At 49.6% G+C, this 23,620-nt stretch overlaps 1 protein-coding gene across 2 annotated transcripts in view; it reads left to right on the forward strand.

Moving 5' to 3' along the window:
* The window catches only part of PPM1H (protein phosphatase, Mg2+/Mn2+ dependent 1H), a 235,395-nt gene that overhangs the window by 171,567 nt on the left and 40,208 nt on the right, over window positions 1-23,620 (forward strand). For both annotated transcript variants that reach the window (XM_036298716.1, XM_036298715.1), the window contains exons 7-8: window positions 18,591-18,654; window positions 22,142-22,249. In XM_036298716.1, coding sequence (XP_036154609.1) covers window positions 18,591-18,654; window positions 22,142-22,249 — 172 coding nt within the window. The remainder of the gene's footprint in view (window positions 1-18,590; window positions 18,655-22,141; window positions 22,250-23,620) is intronic.

Below are 23,620 nucleotides of genomic sequence, written 5' to 3' on the forward strand. Positions count from 1 at the left end.
GGGGGCGGGGGCGAGGGGGGCGGGGTGTCCCTCAGCCCAGCCTGCATACTCTCCAATCTGGGACCTTTCTGGGATTGGGCCTAAACCGGCAGTCGGACATCCCTCTCACAATCCAGGACTGCTGGCTCCTAACCACTCGCCTGCCTGCCTGCCTGATCACCCCCTAACTGCTCCCCTGCCAGCCTGATTGACACCTAACTGCTCCCCTGCCGACCTGATCTCCCCCAACTGCCCTCCCTGCCCTCCATCTTGTGGTAGCCATCTTGCGAGGGTGTGAGGGTCAATTTGCATATTGCCTCTTTATTATATAGGATAGGATTACAGAGAGCAGAAGGGTCAGCAAGATCTGAGCTTGCCTCAGGAGGTTCAAACCTAATGTGTGTTGAGATGCTTGTTTTTCAAGGTAATGAGACCCTAAAAACCAAAAAGAAACAGGGGGCCTGAGGGACGGTCAGGGTGCGCTGACCACCTGTGCAGGTCACCCCCTGGCGTGCCCAGAGGGACTTTCACCCATGAGAAGAGACACCATCAATGTGATAGGAAGCCGACCTGAGCCAGCCCCTCCTTCCCTGGCTGCCGCTGGGTAGGGTGTTTTTGTTTTTGTTTATTTGAGAAGCTTTTGGGGTCCATACACTGACTTTTTACTTCCTTTCTGAGTCCTCGCTGCTGGCCCTTTGACAGTGTCGCTGCAGTCCTCCTGAGCCAAGGGCCTGGGATGCCAAGCCCCCCCAGTGGCAAAGCAAGGCCTCACATCAGAGGGGCCTTAACAGACAGGACTGTGCTGGTGTCACAGAGGCGACCAGCTGGTCCAGCTGGCTTCATGGAAGTCTAGGGACCAATACAGTTTCTACCTGTAAATCTAGTTTTAAAAATCTCAGGAGTGGGGGACGTCGATCTGTTGGAATTTGTGAGTAAATAACTAGAACAAGACAGGATACAGGGCTTATAAAAAGGGGGTTAGAGAGACGGCCACATGGGTGTGCTAAAGTGGACGGTTGTTTTTAAGAGAGAGGTTGGGAATGGGGCCAACGTCATAGAGAAGCTTGTATTTGAACCGAAGGCCTGAAATATGAGAGGAGTTCAAGGGGTTTGAGGGCAAGGGGGGTGGGGGAGGACATTCCCAGCAGCGGGCACTGCACCAGGAGAAGCCCAGAGGCAGGAAAATGAATGAGTGTGTGGGGAGTGTGGAAGCTAGAGGTAATATTAGAAATAGCAGTCAGCATGGAGGACTGGGCCCCAGCTGGGCTGCAGCAGGTCCTAGCGTCCTCCCCCCACACCCACTATGCCAGGCTTCAACTCGTTATTTATTACTTCATGATGGGGATCCCAGGGGAGGTTCAGAGCCGTGGGTGGGGGTGTTGGGTCAGGGGAGGCTTGGGACAGTCATTATTTGCTAATCAGCATGGAAGTATCTCAGTGTTTTAACTCCCCTTACGCACTTACACTGGATGTACCGGCTGGGTGACAGGCCTGGCGCTGGCCTAACAGTACGTGCGGAGGGAAGGAGGAGGGCACGACGTGAACTGTCGGACTAGGCCAGTCTGTTGGAGGAGGCTGCTGGGGACCTCGGAGTGGCATGCTAAGCACGGCAGTGCTGAACAGCTCTGCGTTCCCGCCCAGAAGGTCTCTAACCTCTGTGAAGGTCGGAAGTGGCACACACCCACGCCCCCGGGCAGGACTGTGAAGCTGACAGTGTATTGGAAGGACAGATGTTTCAATCCTCAGCCTGTGTATAAGATCCTGTTTTTGAGGAAATTCCAGAGAAGTGAGCGCTTCAACACTCCCACGGATGTCCAGGTACACTGCAGCTCTGCCAGGGAATCGGGCTCCTGTGTCCAACCTACGCTCCTCCAGCTACAAATGGCATTCTTCCCAGAGCTTGGGGATGTTTTCCCCCTTTCCCAGCCACCCCTTCCCTGTCCTCCGGGTTTCGGAGGAGGACAACCCAGCGTTGCTGATTTCAAGTTGAACAACCCACAGAGGTGCTGACCCCATAGCCTGTGGGAGCATCTTCCTCAGAATCAGCTGGGCGCTGGTTTAAGACCCCTGCTTCGCCCAGGAACCCACATACGAGAGTCGGAGAAGCGCCGTTCCAAACCCTGAAGGACCTCGTCCTACCTACCATCATGTTCCTCCTGCCTGCGGACAGGGACATCAGAGACTTCTTCCGAGCACGGCTACGCCTGCTCCTTGCTAAAGACCTGAACGCAGATCCTCCCAAAAGAACTGGAGGTGTCTGTGACACATTCACTTTCGTTCTTCACCTTGTTGCTCTGGCAAAGGCAATGAATGAAACCCTGCTGGCGTCTGGGCTCTGGTTCCACGGGGATTAAATCCGCTTGCCAGCCTCCCAGGGTAACCCAGCACCTCTGTGCTGTGCTCAGTAGTTTGAAGGACAGAATGCAGGGCTTTATCGCTGTGGGGTTATCCAGCTTTACGATGGGTCAGGCGTTGTGTTGGACATCGGAGATATAGGCGATGAAAACTCCCTGCCCTCGTGGTGCTTACAGTCAGGTGTAGGGCAGAGCCAGACCTGGATGGTTACAATCTTACACCAAAACTCGTAGAGAAGTGCTTACCCACAGTGAGGCTTTCTCGTGATCCCTGTGTATCCTTACACACTGACCTTGGGCAGCCTGAGGCATTCTTAGGGTGGATGTGAGCAACAGCGTGCAGAACTGATTGGTTGGAGAGCATTGGACGACCAGGCCCTTTCACAGGTTTATGACTTTTGCCGCCTGCTTATCTTCCTACTGGAGCTTGGGAGCCTCTTGGCCCGCCTGCGAGGGCCTGAGTCCGGAGGGGGCCATGGACTGGGCTGGCAGTGAGGACAAGGCGTGAAAACTCAGGTGCCAACAGTGGGCCAGAGCCCAGCAGAGCCTCTCATTTCTCCTCTTGATGCTTGTGCCCAGCGCCTGGGTGGTCGTGGCCCCAGGCACAGGACAGACACACAGGGCAGGTCCGGAGACCACGCTCCCAGGCACCCAGCTGGCTGGTTTCTCGTTCCTGTTCGTGCTGGTCAGTGAGACCCTCTCCCATTTTGCTTAGCCCTTCCAGGTCGCCTTGGGTCACCCTGTGAGCCACTGGGCATTTACGTGTGAGCCACTGGGCATTTACGTGTGAAGATTTAGTCTGACTTTATTACCAACCAAACAACTTGAAAGCCAAACCTCAGGTTAAACCCAGTCCTACAGGGACCTTGTGCACCTACCATATTGTTAAGAGAAGGAAAAGCCGCGAGGGTGGTTTATTTGAACTTCTGTGGGACTTCTCAGTGTGAAACCCTGGGGTGGGGGCGAAGGAGTCTTTCATTTCTTTTTTGTGATTTACTCCTGGGATGAGGACCAGTGATTTAGCATTGCTGTTGCATAGCATGCCAGTTTATTGGGTTTACACAGATCATAGCTCTTCAAGGATGGGCAGGGTCCGTGGTTAGGAGCACAGGCTTTTATTGGGGCGGACCTGGAGGTGAGCTTGACCTCTAGTTTTCCTAGTTGTGTGACCTCCATTTTCTCATTTGTGTCGTGGGTTAATGTTAATGACTGTCCTACAAGGGTGTTATACGTAAATACGTTTTAAAAGCATAAGTGCTTGGAGCAGTGCCTAGAGCAAAGCAAATATACAATGAATGTTGGGTATATTGGAATTCTGTCGTGTTAGGGGTGAGGGAACAGCAGGCAGTGGGACATCTGCCACCTTTGTAGTCCTCCATCTCGACCAGCAGGGTCTGGGTGTAGAGCCAAGAACTTCCTGTGGTGAAGACGGGCACCATCGCCCAGGCCTGTGCTGCTCACCCTGGGGTGTGAGTCATGTGGGGGTAGGCAGAAGATTCCAGAAGAGAATGGGAATCCTCAAGTGAAACATCTGTTTTGCAGTTGGGGGGGGGGGGAATGGGTATTTTTTTTGTGTTGAAATAAATGTTAGTTATGCGTGTGCTTATGCAAAATGTTCGTGCCTTTTTGAGCTAAAATGAGAGTTGAAAAGCATGGGTGCTTACCTTGAGATACTGGAGCCCCGCGCCCTATGGTTTTTCCAGTTCAAGGGCACGTGAATGGAATTTTGAACCCAGCTAGGACAGGTTGGAGTCCCGTGGGCGTGAGAGAGGCTCCTCCCAGGGGACCCTGCAGGGCTTGGTGCTCCAGGATACAAACATCTATCGTTATTACCGGAGTGAGAGGAGCTTCGTGAGGCTGGACTGGAAGTAAAACCCTCTTTGTAGAGAACCGTCTACTTGCTGTTTTCTGCCCACCATTCGTGGATACGGGACAATGTTGGTTATGTTCTGATTTGTATATATTGACGTGGTCTCAGACAACACAAAGGCCAGTGTGGGTGAAGTTCATGTTTGCTTCAGAAGGAGTGGTCCCTGAGAAAGCAGAAATACTTCCAAATTTGTATGCTCATACAGTAAGGATCTTTGATTCACACCTGTGGGAGAGCTAAATGTTACCGATTAAAATAAGCTGTCCCAGCCACATGCAAATACACCCAAGTGGATACTGAATCAGAAATAATTTCCAAATCTGAAATTTCCCTGAAAGTCATCCCGAATATTTTTTTTAATATATTTTTATTGATTTTTTACAGAGAGGAAGGGAGAGGGATAGAGAGTTAGAAACATCGATGAGAGAGAAACATCGATCAGCTGCCTCCTGCACACCCCCTACTGAAGATGTGCCCGCAACCAAGGTACATGCCCTTGACCGGAATTGAACCTGGAACCCTTCAGTCCACAGGCCGATGCTCTGTCCACTGAGCCAAACCGGTTAGGCATCCCGAATATAATATCATGAAACATTATTGGTTCTGTTTTATATGCATGATTGATTATATTTTCAGAAGACTGATTCAAAGCATTCTTCTATGTGAGTCTTTTCCCACTGCTAACCTTGGACCCATGAGTCAAGACATGACCTTTATTCATGTTACATATTCCCAGCACCCGTGCTAGTGCCTGGCACATAGTGGGTGCTCAGCAAATATTCATGAATGAATCCATAGAACGCATTGGCCTCATCTGGTCCCAGCCTGAGCTCCTGATTTGGAGCTGCACAGTAGGAGCAGGTTCTGTTCCTCTCCCCAAGTTTTCATCTGTGGGTAGGGACCTATTAGTGGGTTGTGAATTCAATTTAGTGTAGGGAGACAAGCATTTTAAACAAATTAAGTAGCATAGGGAGGAAAAAGGATCACATGGTAAGTGTAAATATTGTTTTTGAGATGTGTTTGTGAGTACACTGGGTTCCCAAGAATGATACATTTCTTACCAAGGTCAAAAACTGTGGACTCTGCTCTAACCCAGTCTGTTGTCCCAGAGAACACAGACCAGTGAGTGGAGAGTGAGCCCTATTGCCTCTTGCTATCATCCAGAGGCTCTGGTAGGAAGAGGCGTCTTTAGGCCAAAAGAGAGGAATGGTCACGCTCCCCAAACTCCAGGCAGCACCTGGTTCAGGCATGCTGACAGGAGGAACGGGACGGGCAGGCATGTTCCTTAGGGCTTGTGGGTTGGACCTACTAATCAGGGGATTTCCTCAAGGGCAACTGCAAGGTCAGGGAACAGAACTGGGGTCCCCTTTTGGAAAAAGTTTTCCTGGAGAGACAGCTGGAAGGTTTTTCTCATCACAGCCAGCCAGTCAGACACAAGAGGACTACGTTACACCTACCAGCTCTCTCCAGTCCTATCACCAAATATTAATCCCGCCGTTACAGGTCGTGCATACGTTTGTGCCTGAATCCAGACTGTTGCACTATATTAGCGCAAGCACATCAGCTTGTCTGATAGCTTAGGGCCCACAGGCTTCAATTAATTTAAATGACCCTCCACGGACCAAAGGGAGAAAGCAAAATAGCATTTGTTGGTGGAGACTTGGCCTCACAGGGAAACATATCTAGGAATCTAAGATCAGTAGATTCAACACAATTTCTATCAAGATACCAATGGCATAGTTCATAAAGTAAAATATCTCAAAAACTTATATAAACCACAAAAAACTTCCGAGTAGCAACAGCAATCCTGAGAAAGTAGAACAGAATTTTAGGGATCATACTACCTGATATCAAACTATACCACAAGGCTACAGTAATCAAAACAGCATGATTCTGGCTTAAACACAGACATATAGATCAATGGAACAGAACAGACTGACCAGAAATAAACCCCTGCCTTTATGGTCAATTAATATTCGACAATGAGGCAAGAACATACATTGGGGTAAAAGATAGTCTGTTCAATAAATGGTGTTTGAAAAATTGGACAGATATGGGCAAAAGAATGAAATTAGACCACCTTCTTACAATGTACACAAGAATAAACTCAAAATGGATTAAAGACTCTAATGTAAAACTCCAAACCATAAAAATCCTAGAAGAAAACATAGGCTGTAAAATCCATGACATTTCTTGTAGCAATATTTTTTTTTGATATGTCTCCATGGGCATGGGACACAAAAGAAAACATAAACAGGCTGCCTCAAACTAAAAAGCTTCTGCACAGCAAAGAACATCATCACCACAATGATAAGGAGACCCACTGACTGGAAGGACATATTCACCAATGATACACCTGATGAGGGATTAATATCCAAAAATAATAAATAACCTGTTATACTAAACACCAAAAAATAAGCAGTCCAATTAAAAAAAATGGGCAAAGGACCTGAGTAGACACTTCTCCAAAGAGGACATACAAATGACCAGTAGACATATGAAAAGATGCCCAGTGTCACTGATCATGAGAGAAATGCAAATTAAAACCACAATGAGGTATCAACCTCACACCTGTCAGGATGGCTATCAACAAATCAACAAACAAGAGGTGTTGGTGAGGACCCTGAGAAAAGGGAATCCTCATTGCACTGTCATTGATTGGGAATGAAGACTGGTGCAGCTACTGTGAACAGCAGTATGGAATTTCCTCAAAAAATTAATAATGGATGCCCTAGAGTTTGGCTCCGTAGATAGAGTGTCAACCTGTGGACTGAAAAGTCCTAGGTTCGATTCTGGTCAAGGGCACATGCCCGGGTTGTGGGCTCGATCCCCAGTAGGGGGCATGCAGGAGGCAGCCAATCAATGATTCTCTCTCATCATTGATGTTTCTATCTCACTTCCTCTCTAAAATCAACAAAAATATATTTAAAAAAATAATGGAACTGCTTTATGACCCAGCAATTCTACTTCTGGGAATATATATGAAGAAACCTGAAACACTGATATAAAAATATATGTACCCCTATGTTCATTGCAGCATTCATAGCCAAAATTTGAACATAACCCAAGTGCCCATCCATAGATGAGTGGATAAAAAGGCTGGGGTACATTTACACAATGGAATACTACTTGGCTGTCAAAAAAAAAAAAAAAAAAGGAAATCTTAACCTTTGTGACAGCATGGCTGGCCCTGGATATTATTACGCTAAGTGGAATAAATCAGAGAAAGACAAATGCTATGTGATTATACTCATGAGGAATCTAATGAACAAAATAAACAGACAAAATATAGAAACAGACTCACAGATACAGAAAACAGACTGGCAGCTGTTAGAGGGGTGGAGGGTTGCGGGGTTGGGTGGCAAAAGGCGAATCACCAAAAAAAAAAAAAAAAAAAAGAAACCTCATAAACCTCATAGACACAGATGACAGTATAGTGATTACCAGAGGGAAAGGGGGTGGGGGAAGGTAGAAGAAGGTGAAGGGGGGATAAATGGTGACAGAAGGAGACTTAACCTTGGATGGTGAACACACAATATCATATACAGATGTTGTACTATTGAATTGTACACTGAAACCTATATAATTTGACTGACCAGTGTCACCCCAATAAATTCAATAAAATTTAAAAAAATTGACCAAAGACAAAATTAAGAAAATTCTTAGCTGTGAATCTTTGAAACCAGGACATTAAAAAGGGGGGGGGGGGGACCTAATAAAATGCCCAGGTCTTCTTGCCCTGAAAGAAACACCTGTGCATGGATATTCGCGCAGCGAGAGGGAGAGGGAGGGGCCGCCAGCTCAGGGGCGTCCCGGAGCAGGAAGCAGCCTCGCTCTGAGGCTGGGCTTGTCTTTGGAACCGCGGGCGGCCGGCCAGGAAAGGGAAGCATGAGGTGACTGCCAACCCTGTGCTGTTTTTCCAGGAAGGCCTGGGAGGGGGGTGTGGAGAGAGGCGCGTCGGGAGCGCCTCTAAGGATTCGGTGAATTGCTTAGTTGGGGTCATGCCAAGCTCTTAAAAGCCACGCGTGGCATTGGGGCTCCATGTACGTGTCTGTTCCTGACCAGCCAGGCCTGGGTAGTGTTCCATCCCGGCCTCCCGGGATGCCTGCTTCTGCTAAGATTTGGTTGTGGGAAGCAGAGGTGGGAACCAGAGGCCTCGATGCTTCTCCCGCCACCCCACGCAGACCTGCTCGGCCAGCGTGAAGCGGCCCCTGCCTGGGACTTGGCTTCTGCTGTGAAGAAAACGAAACTTCCTGTGGCTTTCACCTCCCTCCTAGGGGTTCGGAGTGGCCAGCTGAGGGGAAATTCTCCTTTCTGACGATTTCAGACCAACCCACAAGCACCCCGGTAGCTCTGGGAATCCTTCGGGGACGCTGGTCTTCAGCGCAGAGCAGAGCCGCGGACTTCTCTGGACAAGCTGCCCTTCGCGCTTTGTGTCCTTAGCGACAGCAGAAAAGTTTGAATGGGGTGTCGGGCGCTCGGCCGGAAGCGGTTTTCCTGTGGGGATGTGCTGCCTTCCTGCCATGGTCACCAGCTCTCTGTGCTCTACGTCTGCGGTGAAGGAAAGACTGAGGCCCTAGGGCCTTCAGAGCCACAGCCTGCAGTTACATAGTGTGCCGTGTCCTTCACAGAGACTTTCCCAGACACATGCAGTCCATCCTCGCAGCCTTCCATGAAGGATGCAGCCCCAGAAGCAGATGCAGTGAGGTCCGGGGACTGTCCCACGGTCACCCAGCCAGTTCACGTGAGGACAGACCCGCTGGCCCCAGCCTGGGTCCCTTCGTGAGCACAGCAGGGCCCGCCAGGACGGGGAGAGCATCCAGGAAGACGGCTTCCCCGGGGAGGAGCGGCGTCCCGGCCATGGCCAGAGGTCGGCGAGTGGAAGAATGTGACTGGGTGCAGGCGCGGCTGACAGGATCAGGCAGTCCCTGAGGGAGGAGGCGCCCTCGCTGCCCCGGGAAGGGTCACGTTCTCCTTAAATGACTGTGAAGGGTTGCCGAGGAAATGAAGACTTAGGGAAACGAGTGGTATTTCTGGGTTTTTTTCCTAATTAATGGTCACGACTTGGGAGAGCCCGGAGGCTGTGGGAAGTGATCTGTGTGGCTAATGCCAAAGCATGAACAGGGAGCTCCTGGCCTGCGGGTCAGGAAGCCGGAGTGGCCCTGGCTGGGAATGGAGGAAACCAGCAAAGACGCATGTTCTTTAGTGGGAGGCGTGTCTTCGCACGGAGACCTGAACCGGAGTTAACATGGAGAAAGGAACCCCTGCACATAAGCCGCCGTTCTGGGGTTATCAGGAGAAAGCAGTGGGCAAGGTTACGACTGCTATTTTTTTTTTTTTTTATAACTTATGACTTTCTACTAATAAGGTGGGGCAAAGGTAGGTTTACAGTTATGACTATGTGAAACACAGAACTTATTCTTGCATCATTATTAATTATTGCATTATTTTCTATCTGAACAACTATAAACCTACTTTTGCCCCACCCTGTGTTGGTGATAAAAGGGATCCTAAATTTTTTAAAAAATATATTTTTATTGATTTCAAAGAGGAAGAGAGAGAGAGAGAGAGAGAAACATCAATGATGAGAGAGAATCATTGACTGGCTGCCTCCTTCATGCCCCCCACTGGGGATCAAGTCCAAAACCCGGGCATGTGCTCCTGGTTCATAGGTCAACGATCAACCACTGAGCACACCATCCGGGCTGCGAACCTAAAATTTTAATATGAAAGAGAAGTCCAAGATATCACTGATGGGATTCAGCCTTGAATTTCTGCCACAGAAAAGCTTATTAAGACAAAATGAATGGGGAAGTGAAAATTTACATTATGTCTTTAGAGGGAAGCTTGTGTGCAAAGGAGGAAGTGCCAGCTTTCATTCATTTATTCATCCATTCAGCCAGTAACTACTTTGCATCCATAACGTGCCGGCACAGTTACATATACGAAGACATAGCGGAGTCCCTGCCGCCAGGAGCTAATGTTCGGTGGGGGTAGGGGAGCAGAATTTAAACAAATAAATGAATAAATGAGGTGGTTTCCATTTGTGCTGCGTACATGCCAGGAAGGGCTGGAGCAGGAGCAGCAGGAGCACGTGCTGTTCGGCGAGTGGCCAGAGAAGGAAAGCTCTGTGAGTGACGCCCAGGAGCCAGCCAGGGAGGCCCTGGGGAAGGAACGGCCCAGGCAGAGGGCAGGCCAAGGCCCAGCCAAGGCCCGTGCACATTAACTAAACAGCAAGAAAGCTAGTGTTACGTGCGTGGCGGGATGATAAAAGATGTCAGTTCTGCCCTGACCAGTTGGGCTCAGTGGCTAGAGCGTCGGCCTGTGGACTGAAGAGTCCCAGGTTCGATTCCGGTCAAGGGCATGTACCTTGGTTGCGGGCACATCCCCAGTAGGGGCTGTGCAGGAGGCAGCTGATCAATGTTTCTCTCTCATCGATGTTTCTGGCTCTCTATCCCTCTCTCTTCCTCTCTGTAAAAGGTCAATAAAATATATTTTTTTAAAAAAAGATGTCAGTTCAATGTGCAAAGATCAGATTGTGGGGGGCCCCGTCGCTGGGTTATACTTTAAGTTGATGGAAAGCCCATGGAGATGGTTAAGCTGAGGAGTGACGACTGTGGATTAAGAGAAAAATGGTGTGGGAGACTTGCGTACAGCCCTCTCGGCCAGACTAAGAATAAAAGCAAAGTTTTTTCTGATGAAATTTACAAAACTGACCCAGAGACAAGGTGCATCCTAGAGTCCAGGAGTGGCTCCTCCTCAGAAGGACGAGGACACCGGGGGCTGCATGGGGCTCCAGTTCACATGTTCAGAGAAGCAACCCAAGGAGCAGCCAGGCCCAGAGGCCCGAAAGGGACGTGCCTGTGAGGAGTGTCAGCTGTGGCCGGCACACCTGAGACCTACAAGGCACCACAGGAAGCAAGAAGGTGCTTTGCTTTCGTTTTGTAGCCTATAAATAGAGCAAGGAATTAGGGAGGGCAGAATAGAGCCGCTGCCTGGGGGACGGGGTGCTCATTGATTTGCTCACTTAGTGGAATGTTTGTCAGACACACATTGACACTGGGCACCACAGGCAGCAAAACAGACATCTCCGTCCTCATAGAACTTAAGGGGCAGGGGATGAACAGGGAGCAGTAGAGAAAATAAACACAGTAAAGAAGCAAAATACTTAACATGTTAGGTGGAGGTAAATGCCGTGGGGAAAAATCAAGCAGAGAAGGGGAACAGGAAATTTGGGGGAGGAGCGTGGTTTTAAAGGAGGCTGTTTTATTACTTGGCTTTTGTTTGGAGCCTAATAGGAAATCCACTGGAGGGTTAGAGGAGGGTAGTGACGTCATCTGACATTTTAAAATAATTACTCTGGTTGCTCTGAGACTAGAGGTAAAGGACAAAACTGAACAGTTTTCAACACTGTCACTGCCTTCTCCCTCGTCGGGGCACCGTCCTCTCGTGCCTGGATTATTAGAGGCCTAACGGGCCATTGCAATACTGTCGGCAAAAGAGGTGCCAGGACTAGGGTGGTGGCGGTGAAGGTGTTGAACACTTTTCCAATTCTGGATCTGGAAGGTAGATATGACAGTATTTGGTATAATGTTAATAGACCAAATACTCAATTCCTATTGTTCCCTTCTTCCGATAAGATCAAGAAGCAAGGAATGGTAGGCTGCTAGCAAGAGAAGTATTAAAAAGATTTGCCACACGCGGAGGCTGGGTCAGGCACATGTACCACCAGAGGTAGTGAGAATGGCTGGGTGAGGAGGGGAACTGGCCGAGAGCCACAGCCAGGGCGGGGGAGGGATGGTTCAGAGAGCGCATCTCTGAGGAAAGGCGTTCTGGTGCAGCCACGTGGCCCGGGTGCTGACGGAGCAGCGATGAAGGCCCTCGGGGAAGCAGTTAGGAGTGACTAAGTTAGGATTCCAGAGGCACTACCAAAACAGATAACGTTCCTGAGAATAACATCAAGGGAAAGAGTGGAAAAGCAATCTGTGAACCGATTGGCGTCATCAGAGAAGGAGGGAGAATATTCCGAAAGGGGGCGGGCAGCATCAGGGGCAGTGGAGTCTCAGTAGGGAGGGTGGGGCTGCAGGAGGAGCCGTAGAGCCCCTCGCTTCAGGGGGAAGGGTCTGAGGAGCAGCAGCCGCTGGAGAGGGTCCGATCTGGGCACAGCTTGGACTCACTCATTGGTCAAGCTCACTTGGGAATCCGCCCCTTTGTGATAGGCTTTCTGGGCTGGATGATCATGGATGTGCTGACTTAGTAAGAAACTATGGTTTCTTTTAGCATTTCAAACAAGATGAGGAAACACTGTGCAGATAACAGCTACGTTGCTTTGTAGGCGGCTGGAAAGCTATGCCCAGAATCTATATAGACACTGTGTCTATTTGAATCAGTGTTTTCAGCCTTTTCAAATCCTAAATCCCTCCTGTTCCTGTTGAAGCATTAGTATCTCATTGTCTTCTCTGCTGTTGGATCTCTCTTCTGTGCCTTCCCACCAGACAGGAATTGTTTTTCAAATTGCACACACTTTCATCCACATGCCTCCTGGAAACGTTATGCACCCTTGTCTGGTTAGCTCGGCCCGGAGGAAGGTCCCTAAGGACTTGGTTCTGCTTAACATTTTTTCCAAATTGTGGAGGAAGACAGCAGAGCCACTTACCAAATTTAATTAACATGACACAGCATAGACGGAGAGCTGGTATTTGGGGTGAGAGGACATGAATTCAGACGCCTCTGGATGGGTTGGATCAATGGACTGAAACCAGCAAGGTAAAACTAATGAGGGCAGCAGAGTTTTCCGTTCAGAATGAAGCGCCTGTTGCATAAATATAAACTAGAGGATCCCGTGAACCTCTCTTGCCTGTGTCCTCGCAGACTGACGGGCTTTGATTTGGTCGGTGTCTTTGTTTGTGTGCTTGTTTTACTCATCATTTCAGTATATGACCCTAAACCACACATACACAGATGCGTGCACATGATGCAAATATAAGCTGCAGCTATTTAAAGAGGAACAAGTCTGTCTCACAGAAGTAACCCTTACTTTCTTATGTGGACCACGGCTCAAGTGTTTTCCGTTCTGCGTGCCCTTCTCTGAGGACGCAGACAAGCTCGGATGCCCCAGATGGCCCCGACCACAGTGTTTGGTGCTCAGTTAATAAATATTTGAATGGACAGCGGCTTGAGTGGTTAGAGATGGTGCCCCAGGTCCTGGGAAGAACAGCTGAAGGAGCTGGGAAAGAGGAAACTTGGAGATGGCTCTCATCAAATACTTGCAGAACTCTCAAGTAGAGAGAGACTAGATTATTTCATATATTTTTCCAGAAGAGAGACCAAACATACCAACGACTGGCTCTTTGGGTCAGTTTAAGAATTGACAGGGGACGTCCTTCAGTGGAGTGGGCATTAGGTGTTAGGAAGGTCCTAGGACAGTGGTCGACAAACTGGGCCCTTGAGTGTGGCTCTTCCACAAAATACCATGTGCGGGCACGCACGTACAGCGCGATTGAAACTTCGTGGCCCATGCCACGGGGCCAAAGAGCCACATGTGGCTCGCGAGCTGTGGTTTGCCGACCACTGTCCTAGGACAATGACTCTCTATAACATCCCACCTGATGGCAGAGGCCAGGGACCGGTATGAGCTGTGCTGAAGGGAGACTTCCTGCATCTGGGGTACCTAGTGGTCTTTCTGTCTCTCCCAGTGCGTTGCCTTTCAGTGGGTTCAACACAGCTGGTGCCTTGTCTTTTCAGTTTTGCAGAATCCACATGGTGAGGGAAGCGATTTCTTAAAAAAGTGTTTAGTGCAATCTTCTGAGGATACTGCCCTGTGTTAGAGAAAGCCCTTTAATTTGGCCCTTTTTTAAGCCTTGAATTTTTTTTCTCATCTCATCTTTTTGTCAGTTGGCCTCATAAATATTCATAGAGGAATTGACCCAAAGTAAAAGTTATTCTAAAACTCTTTCTAAGCCTTTCAGCTACACTTCAAGTAATTATTTGAATATGATCTCTGCCCAGTTATACTATTGTAAAACTAGTGAGTAATCCGTTTTGGGAGTTATTTTTAAAAATTTAATCAGGATTTCAGAAATCGTAGGATCTGATGTGAAAGAAGAGTCATTTTTCATTAATCTTCGGTCATAAGTGCCTCCATGTCCTGGAGCTCTCAGGCTTCAAGCCTCTGTCTGTCCTGATCGTCTCGCCTCCCCTGGTTGAGAAGGATGGAAGCCATGGCCGAGCTGGACGCGTAGATTCAGGCCCACAGCCCAGACGTGGACCGTAGTGAAGTTTGAACAGCAGGCAGGCCTTTCAGGTGGGCAGAAAGTGGGGTGGCCCTTAAGCTGCGAGAACAGACCTGAGGAGCCTGCTGTCTGTGGGAGAGGCTCCCCGGACTCTGACCGCAGACGTGGTGGCCTGGGCTGCAGCCCCGCCTTTTCTGTTTTCCCTTGTAGACTGTGTAGTGCAGCAGCTGCTAGTTTTGTCCACACGTGGTCACCTTTTGTTCTTTCACCTCATACAGAAAATTCACCTTCCTCTTTTGCCAAAAGTCCCCCTTCATCAAATGCCTGCTGTCCACCCCCTGAGAAGTGGACAACAATGGTCTCCTTGAGTCTCTCCAACTAGAATAAGAAATCCCAGAGCTGAGCCCTGACACCACATCTCTCTGGTGTGTTTTCTGGGAAAGTCTAGTTTAGCCTGAGGGTCACTAACACGTGTGTGACCTGGGGAGAGTAACTCAGCGTCTCTGAGCCTCAGTCCCCTTGTGTATAAGGCCTTTACGTACTTTTATTATTTTTTTAATAATTATTGTTGAAAGTATTACATATGCCCCCTTTTTCCCCCATTGACCCCCTCCAGCCCGCTCCTGTCCCCTCACCCCGCCCCAGGCCTTCAGCACCCCATTGTCTGTGTCCATGGGTTATGCATTCAAGGTCTTTGGTTGATTACTTCCCACCACCCACCCTCCCCCGCCTTCCCTCTGAGACTCCGCACTCTGTTCCACGCTTCCATGTCTCCGGGTCCACTCCATTCATCAGTTTATTTTGTTACTTAAATTCCATATGAGTGTGATCAGGTGATACTTGTCTTTCTCTTACTGACTTATACAGTATGGGGTTTCCTCAAAACATTAAATGTAGATCTGCCATTTGATCCAGTGATCCCACTTCTAGGGATATAGCCTAAGAAACCTGAAACACCAATCAGAGAGAATGTATGTACCCCTGTGTTCATAGCAGCACAAGTTACAATAGCGAAGGTCTGGAAACAGCCCAAGTGCCCATCAGCAGAGGAGTAGATAAAAAAGCTGTGGTACATTTACACCACGGAATACTTGCAGCTGTGAAAAAGAAGCATCTCTTACCCTTTGAGGCATCATAGAGGGCCCTGGAGAGTATCATGCTAAGTGAAACAAGTCAGCCTTTGAGCGGTTTTGGGCACTGTAAGCAAGCACCACGCTCAGTGCTTGGCATGGAGAGGTGCTCAGTAACTCAGCTGCTGGCACTGTTAGTGGGCCTTCATTTATACAGACTCTTCAATCAAGTTACCAGTTTTAACTCTCGAGCCTTTTGTTCCTCATTATTCAAGACCTTAAGTATGGAGGGAAGTCCAGCTACCTTCATGATGAACTGTGCTTAGGACCCCGAAAGATTGAGGGGGAGGGTATTGTGCTTTGTCTTTTTATCTATAGCTGTTCACCTTGGTCATCTGTAGGGGAGGGCTCACATTTGATTGAAAACCAACAATGGCAGAAACAGAATAACCCTTCCTTATCCAGAGTTCTCTTCTATTTTTAGTGGGATTGTTTTGTTCTTGAAGATAAAGATACATAAGCTAAAATACAATATTAGAACTTACAATTGTCTTGATCCCGCGGGTGACAATTTCAAGATCAATGTCTGTCTTTCAGAGCGATGGTTAATGCAGACCTCATGCTCCTGGAATTCTGGGCCCTGGAGAATTCGACTCCCTGGGCTTGGTGGAGTCAGTGAACCGTTTTCTTGCTGCCTTTCCACACCTGTGAAGAGTGCTCTTAGCCTGTCTTTCCGGAGCACTAAGTAATTTCCAGTCATTGATTCTCAAGCTGCTGCCTTCTGCCTCCCATTGAATTTCAGGCTCCTGTGCCTGGACCCCTGGCCCAGCCCCTCTCCCGGTGCTGTCCCCACCCGTCTGAGCCTGTCTTCTCACTCTCCACACCTCTTCCTCCATGGTCCCCACGTCCAGCTTATGCTCATTTCAGAGCCTCTCTTAGGCCATTTCCCCTGTGCCCCCTGAGTCATAGAGTCTGTCATCTTGTGGGTCAAGCTGATGGGGCTGTCGCTCAGCTGCATTTCAATGTTCCCTAATGACACTTGGTCTACTGCAGTAACTCTCAACCTTGGCTGCTCAATGGACTCATCTGGGAAGCCTAGAGAAGTTCCCGGTGCCTGGTTCCCACCCGCACAGGTTCAGACTTCATTGCTCTGCGGTGTGACCTGGGCAAAGGGATGCTTTAAAGCCCTCCCCGGTGACTGAACCTGCCGTCGACCCACTGGTCTACAGGCCCACTCAACCCCAAGCTGAGTCTGTGTTCTAATAACAGCTGCTTGTTCCCCAATGACTTGTGTACTGCAGTGTTTTAAATAGTTCCTATGAGTATGAAAACATTTAAGGGGCTGTTTCCCCTTTGGGGAAATTTGATAGATTTAGGGGCAGGAGGTTCTGATGTTGACAGTCCAATTCTAGAGCACCTCTGGGCTCACCTGACAACAGCCCCAGCCCGTGCCAGGTCTCAGCCGTGCCAGGCACTGTGCTGAATGCACCCTAAGCTCATCACATTCACTGGCCCATTGGAAGCTTCACAAGCCCGTTTTTGAGCCCGTTTTTGCCCTGTGATCATGAGGATCCTGAGGTCCAGAGAGGCTCATCTACCTGCCCAGGGCTGCACAGAGAGCAGTGCTGATCCTGAGCCCAGCCTAGCCCCTGGGGAGGAGCACGTTCATTAAGTAACTTCCTGCTTTAGCTTTGGGGTTGCACTTTCAAATTGGGTTGCATTCTTTTTGTATATCGAGAGGTTCACTTGCAACTTGCCTCGATATTTCGGGCCTGGGAGGCTGTTTTGCAGTTTAGTTCTTTTCATGCCCTCAGGAGACGTTATTTTATTTTTTTATTTTTAAATATGTTTTTTATTTCAGAGAGGAAGGGAGAGGGAGAGAGACATAGAAATGTCAATGATGAGAGAGAATCACTGATTGGCTGCCTCCTACACACCCGCCATGAGAGAGCGAGCCTGCAACCCAGGCGTGTGCCCTTGACCAGAATCCAACCCACGACTCGTCTGTCCGCAGGCCGACACTCTATCCACTGAGCCAGACTGGCTAGGGCAGGGGACGCTACGTATGTTAGAAAAGCATCTTGCTTATAGAACCTAACCTAGTAGAACCCACCCCAGCCTCTACTTCCTCTTCCTAATATTTCTTTGAGGTGCTGAGTAGGCAGTGTCAGCCCCGTTTTGGAGAGGGGAACTGGTGTGCCAAGTATTAATGATGTCCTAAATATTAGTAATAGCTCACTAATTGGGTACTTACTAAGTGCCAGGCTCTTACCTAAGCTGTTTACATCCTGCGTGATTACCCTCGTTTTCTAGATGAGAAACCGAGACCTACACAGGTGAAGCGACTTGCCCAGGGCGCTGGTGGTAATCGGGTGCCATGTTCGTTGGCTTGTTTTTAAAATTCCTAATGAGCAAAATTGCAAGATACGGGCTTCATTTGCTCCCCAGCCCTGGCCTCCGCCGTGTGTGCATGGCATCTGGACAACCATGTCTGAAACCATTGAAGCATAAACCGGATTTTCTGTGTGTCGAATGGCCATTTAATAGCTATTGTGAAACAGAATTTTCTGCCAACCTTGAATATCACGCTGAGGTCAAGCAGGCTCTAAATATCCCTTCTCCAGCCACCCCCACACCAGGCTGCTTTGGTGTAAACAACCCCCGAAGGTGAGAACTGGCTCTTGGCGAATTTTCACTCTCCATCCATGTCAGAGCTCCGCTGTTTCTCACAGTTTCAGGTTAATGACAAGGCCCTGTCACGATGCTGGGCACTTCATTATCCCATGGCCTATGTGCTCAGGACAGGAACCCACCTCCCCTTCTTGCTCATTATGAATGGGCCAACTTAGTTTTTCCCTCTGCAAGCATATAAAACCTTATTTTCTGGTTCATTAACATATGTACACACACACACACACACACACACACATTCTGTAGGGAGAGTAACTCTTTACGAAGAAAGAGATTGGCGGTGTGCTGAGCGGATGGGGTCTCGGGGAAAAGAAAGCACCAAGCAGCCATGTGAGGGGAGCGGATCCCTAATTGAGTGCAAACCTGTTAAAGAATGTTGTTTATCCCCCTACAGGGCATACAAAACCATTGAGGATGATGACTTGAAGTTTCCCCTAATATACGGAGAAGGCAAGAAGGTAGGCATCACCTCCCCCAGACGGAGAACAAGGCCGTCTCTGCAGAGCCAGGGCGGCCTGTGCGTTCCACTCTGCAGCGCCTGGTCCTACGGCCCTGACAGCTGAGAGAGTCACTTCCCGTGTCCTTCCGGCCTCCTGTCCTCAGGGCCCCAGGAGTGGCAGGTTTGGGAGGGGTGCGGCGAGCTCAGGGGGGGAGAGTCAAGTTTTGTGAAAATAGCAGGCCCCCTTTACCGTGTGCAACATAACCACTTTCACATACATCAGCGCATTGTGCGTCTGACAAGCCACAGGCAGGCAGAGCTGGCAGACAAGGCAGCTGAGACTCGAGGTCAGAACCTCTCAGGCACAGCCACACAGCTGCAAGGGGTGGTCCCCGATGCGGAGCCAGGGCCCTCTGCCTCCTCGTGCTCACATCCCACCTGCAAGTCTGCTTCTCCACGTGGCCTGTGGGAAGGGACCCAGAGCCTTACTGTGACGAAACTGTAGGACCTCAGGGACCCACGCGCGTGCTGGGACAGCACAGAGCATTCCTCACCCGCACCCAGGCCCCGTCAGCACCGCACGCTGAGCAGCAGGCACTGCTGACGCGGAGGAAGCTGTCGTCTCAGAGGGTCTGTGCGCAGAGCCTGGGGGAGGCTGCCGTCGTGGAGCGGAGATGAGGAGGCTCTGAAGCCAGTTCCCAACCAGAACAAACACCTTCTGAGTCACTGCATTCTTCCTGCAAACAGAGACGTTCCAGCCAGGTGCTGAGAGGCCAGTGAGGAGTGAAGAATGTGGCCACTTTCAGAAGAATGTTCAACTGACATTTTCCCAGCGTTTGATCGTTTTTAGCAGGAGGCGCTGACTCATAAGAAAACTGGAGGATGCCTTCCTGAGCAGAACTGTGTGTGTGCGTGCGTGCGTGCGTGTGCGCGTGCGTGTGTGCGCGTGCGTGCGCGTGTGCATCTGTGCATGTGTGAGAGAGGGAGTGAGTCAGTTAGATTTGAGAGCTGCGTGGAGCCCAGCGGTGATTTCATGGAAAGGCATTTCATGGAGGGAAGTGTAACATGACTGTCTGATCCATGTAGCGACCACTTTTCAAACGAACTTGTCCCTTTCCTGGAGACGGGACACCCACCTCGTGGGCCATGGCTGAGGATCGTGACAAGGCAGGGCTCTGTTCCCAAGAGAAGTGCTGGAACCTTTCCGCGCCGGGGGTACCATTAATGCGATCACTCAGCCCAGTGCCCAGCGGCACCTGGAGTTCCCCGGAGGCTGAGATCCTCTGTGTCTCCTGCGGCGCCAGTGAGACCAGGGGGCTCAGGGCCACGTCCTCCGAGGGCTGTATCCCTAGTCCCTGTCAAGCCTGGCACCTGACACAGGGCAGGCCCTCAGCAACTGCATGAGGATTGAGTCAGCCACTCCCTTATGTTCAGTGTACGTCCTCCACGTAACGGAAATGGACAAATGTGCTCTTTGAAGATTATCAACAGAAAGATTTAAAGGAGCAAGGTTTTCCCAGCCAAGGAAAAGTTCCATTTACCAGGACATCGCACTTCTCCAGCATGTCAGGTAATTGGGCTTGGCAGCCCTGTGATGTGCAGCTGGCCGGTGCTGTCGCCGGAGCTGTGACCTATTTAAAGGCCGCATGGCTCCGTCGCCCGGCTGCCCCTCACCCAGGCAGCCCAAGGCAACTTCACCGACAGCCCGTCTGTCCGTCCGTCCATCCATCCGTCCATCCGTCCGTGCCACCCCATCCTTTAGGCGCTTCCCTCTGCATACGCCTGCCCAGGAGTTTCCAAATAGAATACCACAGCTGTCACTTTTCATTTTATTTCTGCCAGTGCTTTCAGCCTTGTGGGGTGACACTATATACTTTGTGAACTAATTCAGTAACTATCAGAAACATCACTGTGTTTTGGACCAACACGCCCACTGTGCTTTCTGCAGCCAGAGGAGGTGCCAGTGCAGGGAGAAGAGCAGGGACGCGGTTTCCGCATCTCGAGTTGAACACTTACCCGCTGGGAGGGGGCTGGCCCCTTCCCCCTCACCGCCTTGGCAGAGCAGGGGGTTTCTGCAGAGACATGGCTCCCCGACCTGGAGCGAAGATGAGGAGGCTCTGAAGCCAGTTCCCAATCAGGACAAACACCTGAGTCACTGCATTCTTCCTGCAGACAGAGACATTGCAGCCAGGTGCTGAGACCAGAGGGCCCAGCTTCACATCAGTGTCTGCATTTTACCCCCTGAGATTCCTGCCTTTGAAAAGCATGTCATGCTTTCATTTCCACATTTAATGTAAACTTGCCCACCTTCTGATCTAAAAACAGCTCCAAACTCCACAGCCTTTTGGGGAAACTAGGGGGAAGGTGATGGTGATGTGTGAGATTGTAAAATTTCTTAGCATTTATGAGTTATTCTTATTACCCAAGCAATGAAGTGAGGATTCAAGCTCGGAGCTTTGAACATACACTAGATACATCATTGATGACCCAGTGTTAGGGCATTGAGCTTCACTCCGCCTGAATGAGCTTCATCCCTCTGTGTTTACCCATCTTGATGCTGCCTGTGCTTCTGCATAGAAATTTAGTGCCACCTCCATGGAACCGTCTCAGCAGAAGTTTTACCTCCTCTGAACTCACACCACCCATTCATTGTTTATGTTTTTCATATTGGCCATATTTTATATATCATTAGCCATGTGCTTCTTCTCTCCTTTACCAGGTTCCTTTATAGTAGGGACAAGTCCATAGACATTTGTCCCCCACAGCATGGTGTCTGCACTAAACGTCTGGGTAGATCAAATCTGTGGCATCCTGGGAAGTATGAAGGCTGAGTGCGTAGGCATTAAGAGTAATAGTCTTGCTTCCTTAAAGTGTTCGGAAAACCAGAAGCGCACCGGTGGTGGGGTCTCAGCCTGGAGGCCTCTGTGTGGTAATTCCCTCTTGTTAATCCACCCAGAGGGAATTTGTGGAGAAAAGGAAGGTTGCACATTGCTAATGGTTTATTTTCTCCAGCTATAAAGTGTAAAATATGAGCTTTGGGAGGATAGGAACTGCCACTGACTTCTTTGCATCTTTTACTAGTGCCTATTACGGTGCCAGAGATATAGCTGGTGTTCCGCAAGTACTTGTGGAGTGGGTGTATGACAGACAGATGGACAAATGGATGGATGCTGTTGGATTTGGTTGGAACTGAAATTAGTAGCTGTAGACATCACACATGTATAGGATTTAGTTTATTGGACACCCTTCCCTCCAGTCTCTACAAAAGAAAGCTGGAAAGAGACAACAGCCACCCATCAACCTTCAGATAACTGGTGGAAAAGCCACTCGCTAAGGACATAAGTGAGCTTGGTGAGCGAGCCCTTCCTTGGAAACAGCTACCCACATTGGTTAGTAGCAAGAGGCAAGAGGAATTGGGAAAGTATTGCTTCTCTCTGGGCCCATGGCGGCTGCACTGCTCGTACGTACGTGGGAGTGTTTCTCATGACCCTCTGCTTTCCTCCCAGGCCCGAGTGATGGCAACTATCGGAGTGACCAGGGGACTGGGGGACCATGACCTGAAGGTGCATGACTCCAACATCTACATAAAGCCATTCCTGTCTTCAGCTCCAGAGGTACTGTTTTTGTTTCTATTTTGTACAATAAAGTATTTTCTTACTTTGTTCCTCCTGTGACTCTCACCCCATATCCAACTGCAGTCGGCTTGTCTAGCATGTACTTCTGCGCTCTCTCTCGTGTCTGTTGCTCCTTCCCACCCCATTCTCACATTGGCTGTCCTGTTTCTACCCTCATGGCCTCTGTCCTGGTAGCTGCATAGCCTCCTAGTGGCTTCCCCTGCCTCCTCAATCCACCCCACATATGGCTATTAAGTAGATTTTCCCAAACAGCTACTGTGACCTTGTTTGCGTAGAACCTTTAAACAGCACATGACCTGGAGAATAAAGCCCAGACTCCCTTTTTTTGGCATTCAAGGCTTGTTATAAATTGGTCTAACTTTTTTCATACAGTACAGGAAATAATATCAAGGTCTATTTCAGAGTACATAATTTCAAAAAGATTTTGCTCCTAAGTTATAGAAAAATCTAATGGTAGTTTAGGGATATACTTTTCTCACATAACAAGGCATCTGTTATTTGGGGGCTGCCAGTGGCATAGCATCTCCAATGTGCCAGGGCTGGAATCTCTCTTGTCTGACTTTCACTTTGCGGTTGCAAGATGGTGGCAGCAGCTCCAAGCATGACATTTTCATGCAACACAGGAGGGACGCTACTCTCTGTCCTGACAGACACTCACTTGCAAATCTTTGGCCAGAACTATCTCACATGACCTCCCCTCGCTACAGGGGAGGCCGGGAGGGGGAGGACTTTATCTTTTTGGACGGGCTCCGTCTGCATGTTCTTCCCAAGGGGCGGAGCTGTGTGAGCGAAGGCTCTTTCTGTTGGAGGAAACAGAAACCCACTCAAGCTAACTCAGGAAAAGGGACATGTTTATTCTGAAGCTGTTGGAAGAGATGTTTGTGGTGTCTCCTAGAAGAACGCGTGAGCAGCCAGGCTGTGTGGGGAGGAGGTCCTGGGCCCAGTGCATCCTGGAGAGCCTCCTCAGCCGGGGGAGGCTGTCCTTTTCGTGAGCGTGCTGCCATTAATGGGACCAGCCAGGTTCTATGTCTCTGCTGCCGGTCAACCCAGTTTCTCCCTTTCCCGGGTCCCGATCACCAGAGGGGAATCTCATTGGCTGCAGTGACTTTCCCGTCCGTAGATTGCCCCTTCAGTCTGTGTGTCCACTCCAGAGCTGTAACCTAGGCCTGCCCCTTTGGCAGGGCTGTGAGCAGGGATCGTTTCTTCTCTTGCTGAGGCTGGCATCCAAAATACACCCAGCCACAGGCAGAGGAGGCCACCGAGAGGGAGGTCCCTAGTAAGTATCAGGCATGGAAGACACACAGATTTCCTGAGATCACCTAGGATGTCAGGTGAGGTTAGCTGGGTAGA

The sequence above is a fragment of the Myotis myotis genome, unplaced genomic scaffold (genome assembly GCF_014108235.1).
Source record: "Myotis myotis isolate mMyoMyo1 unplaced genomic scaffold, mMyoMyo1.p scaffold_m19_p_3, whole genome shotgun sequence".
Lineage (NCBI taxonomy): Eukaryota > Metazoa > Chordata > Mammalia > Chiroptera > Vespertilionidae > Myotis > Myotis myotis.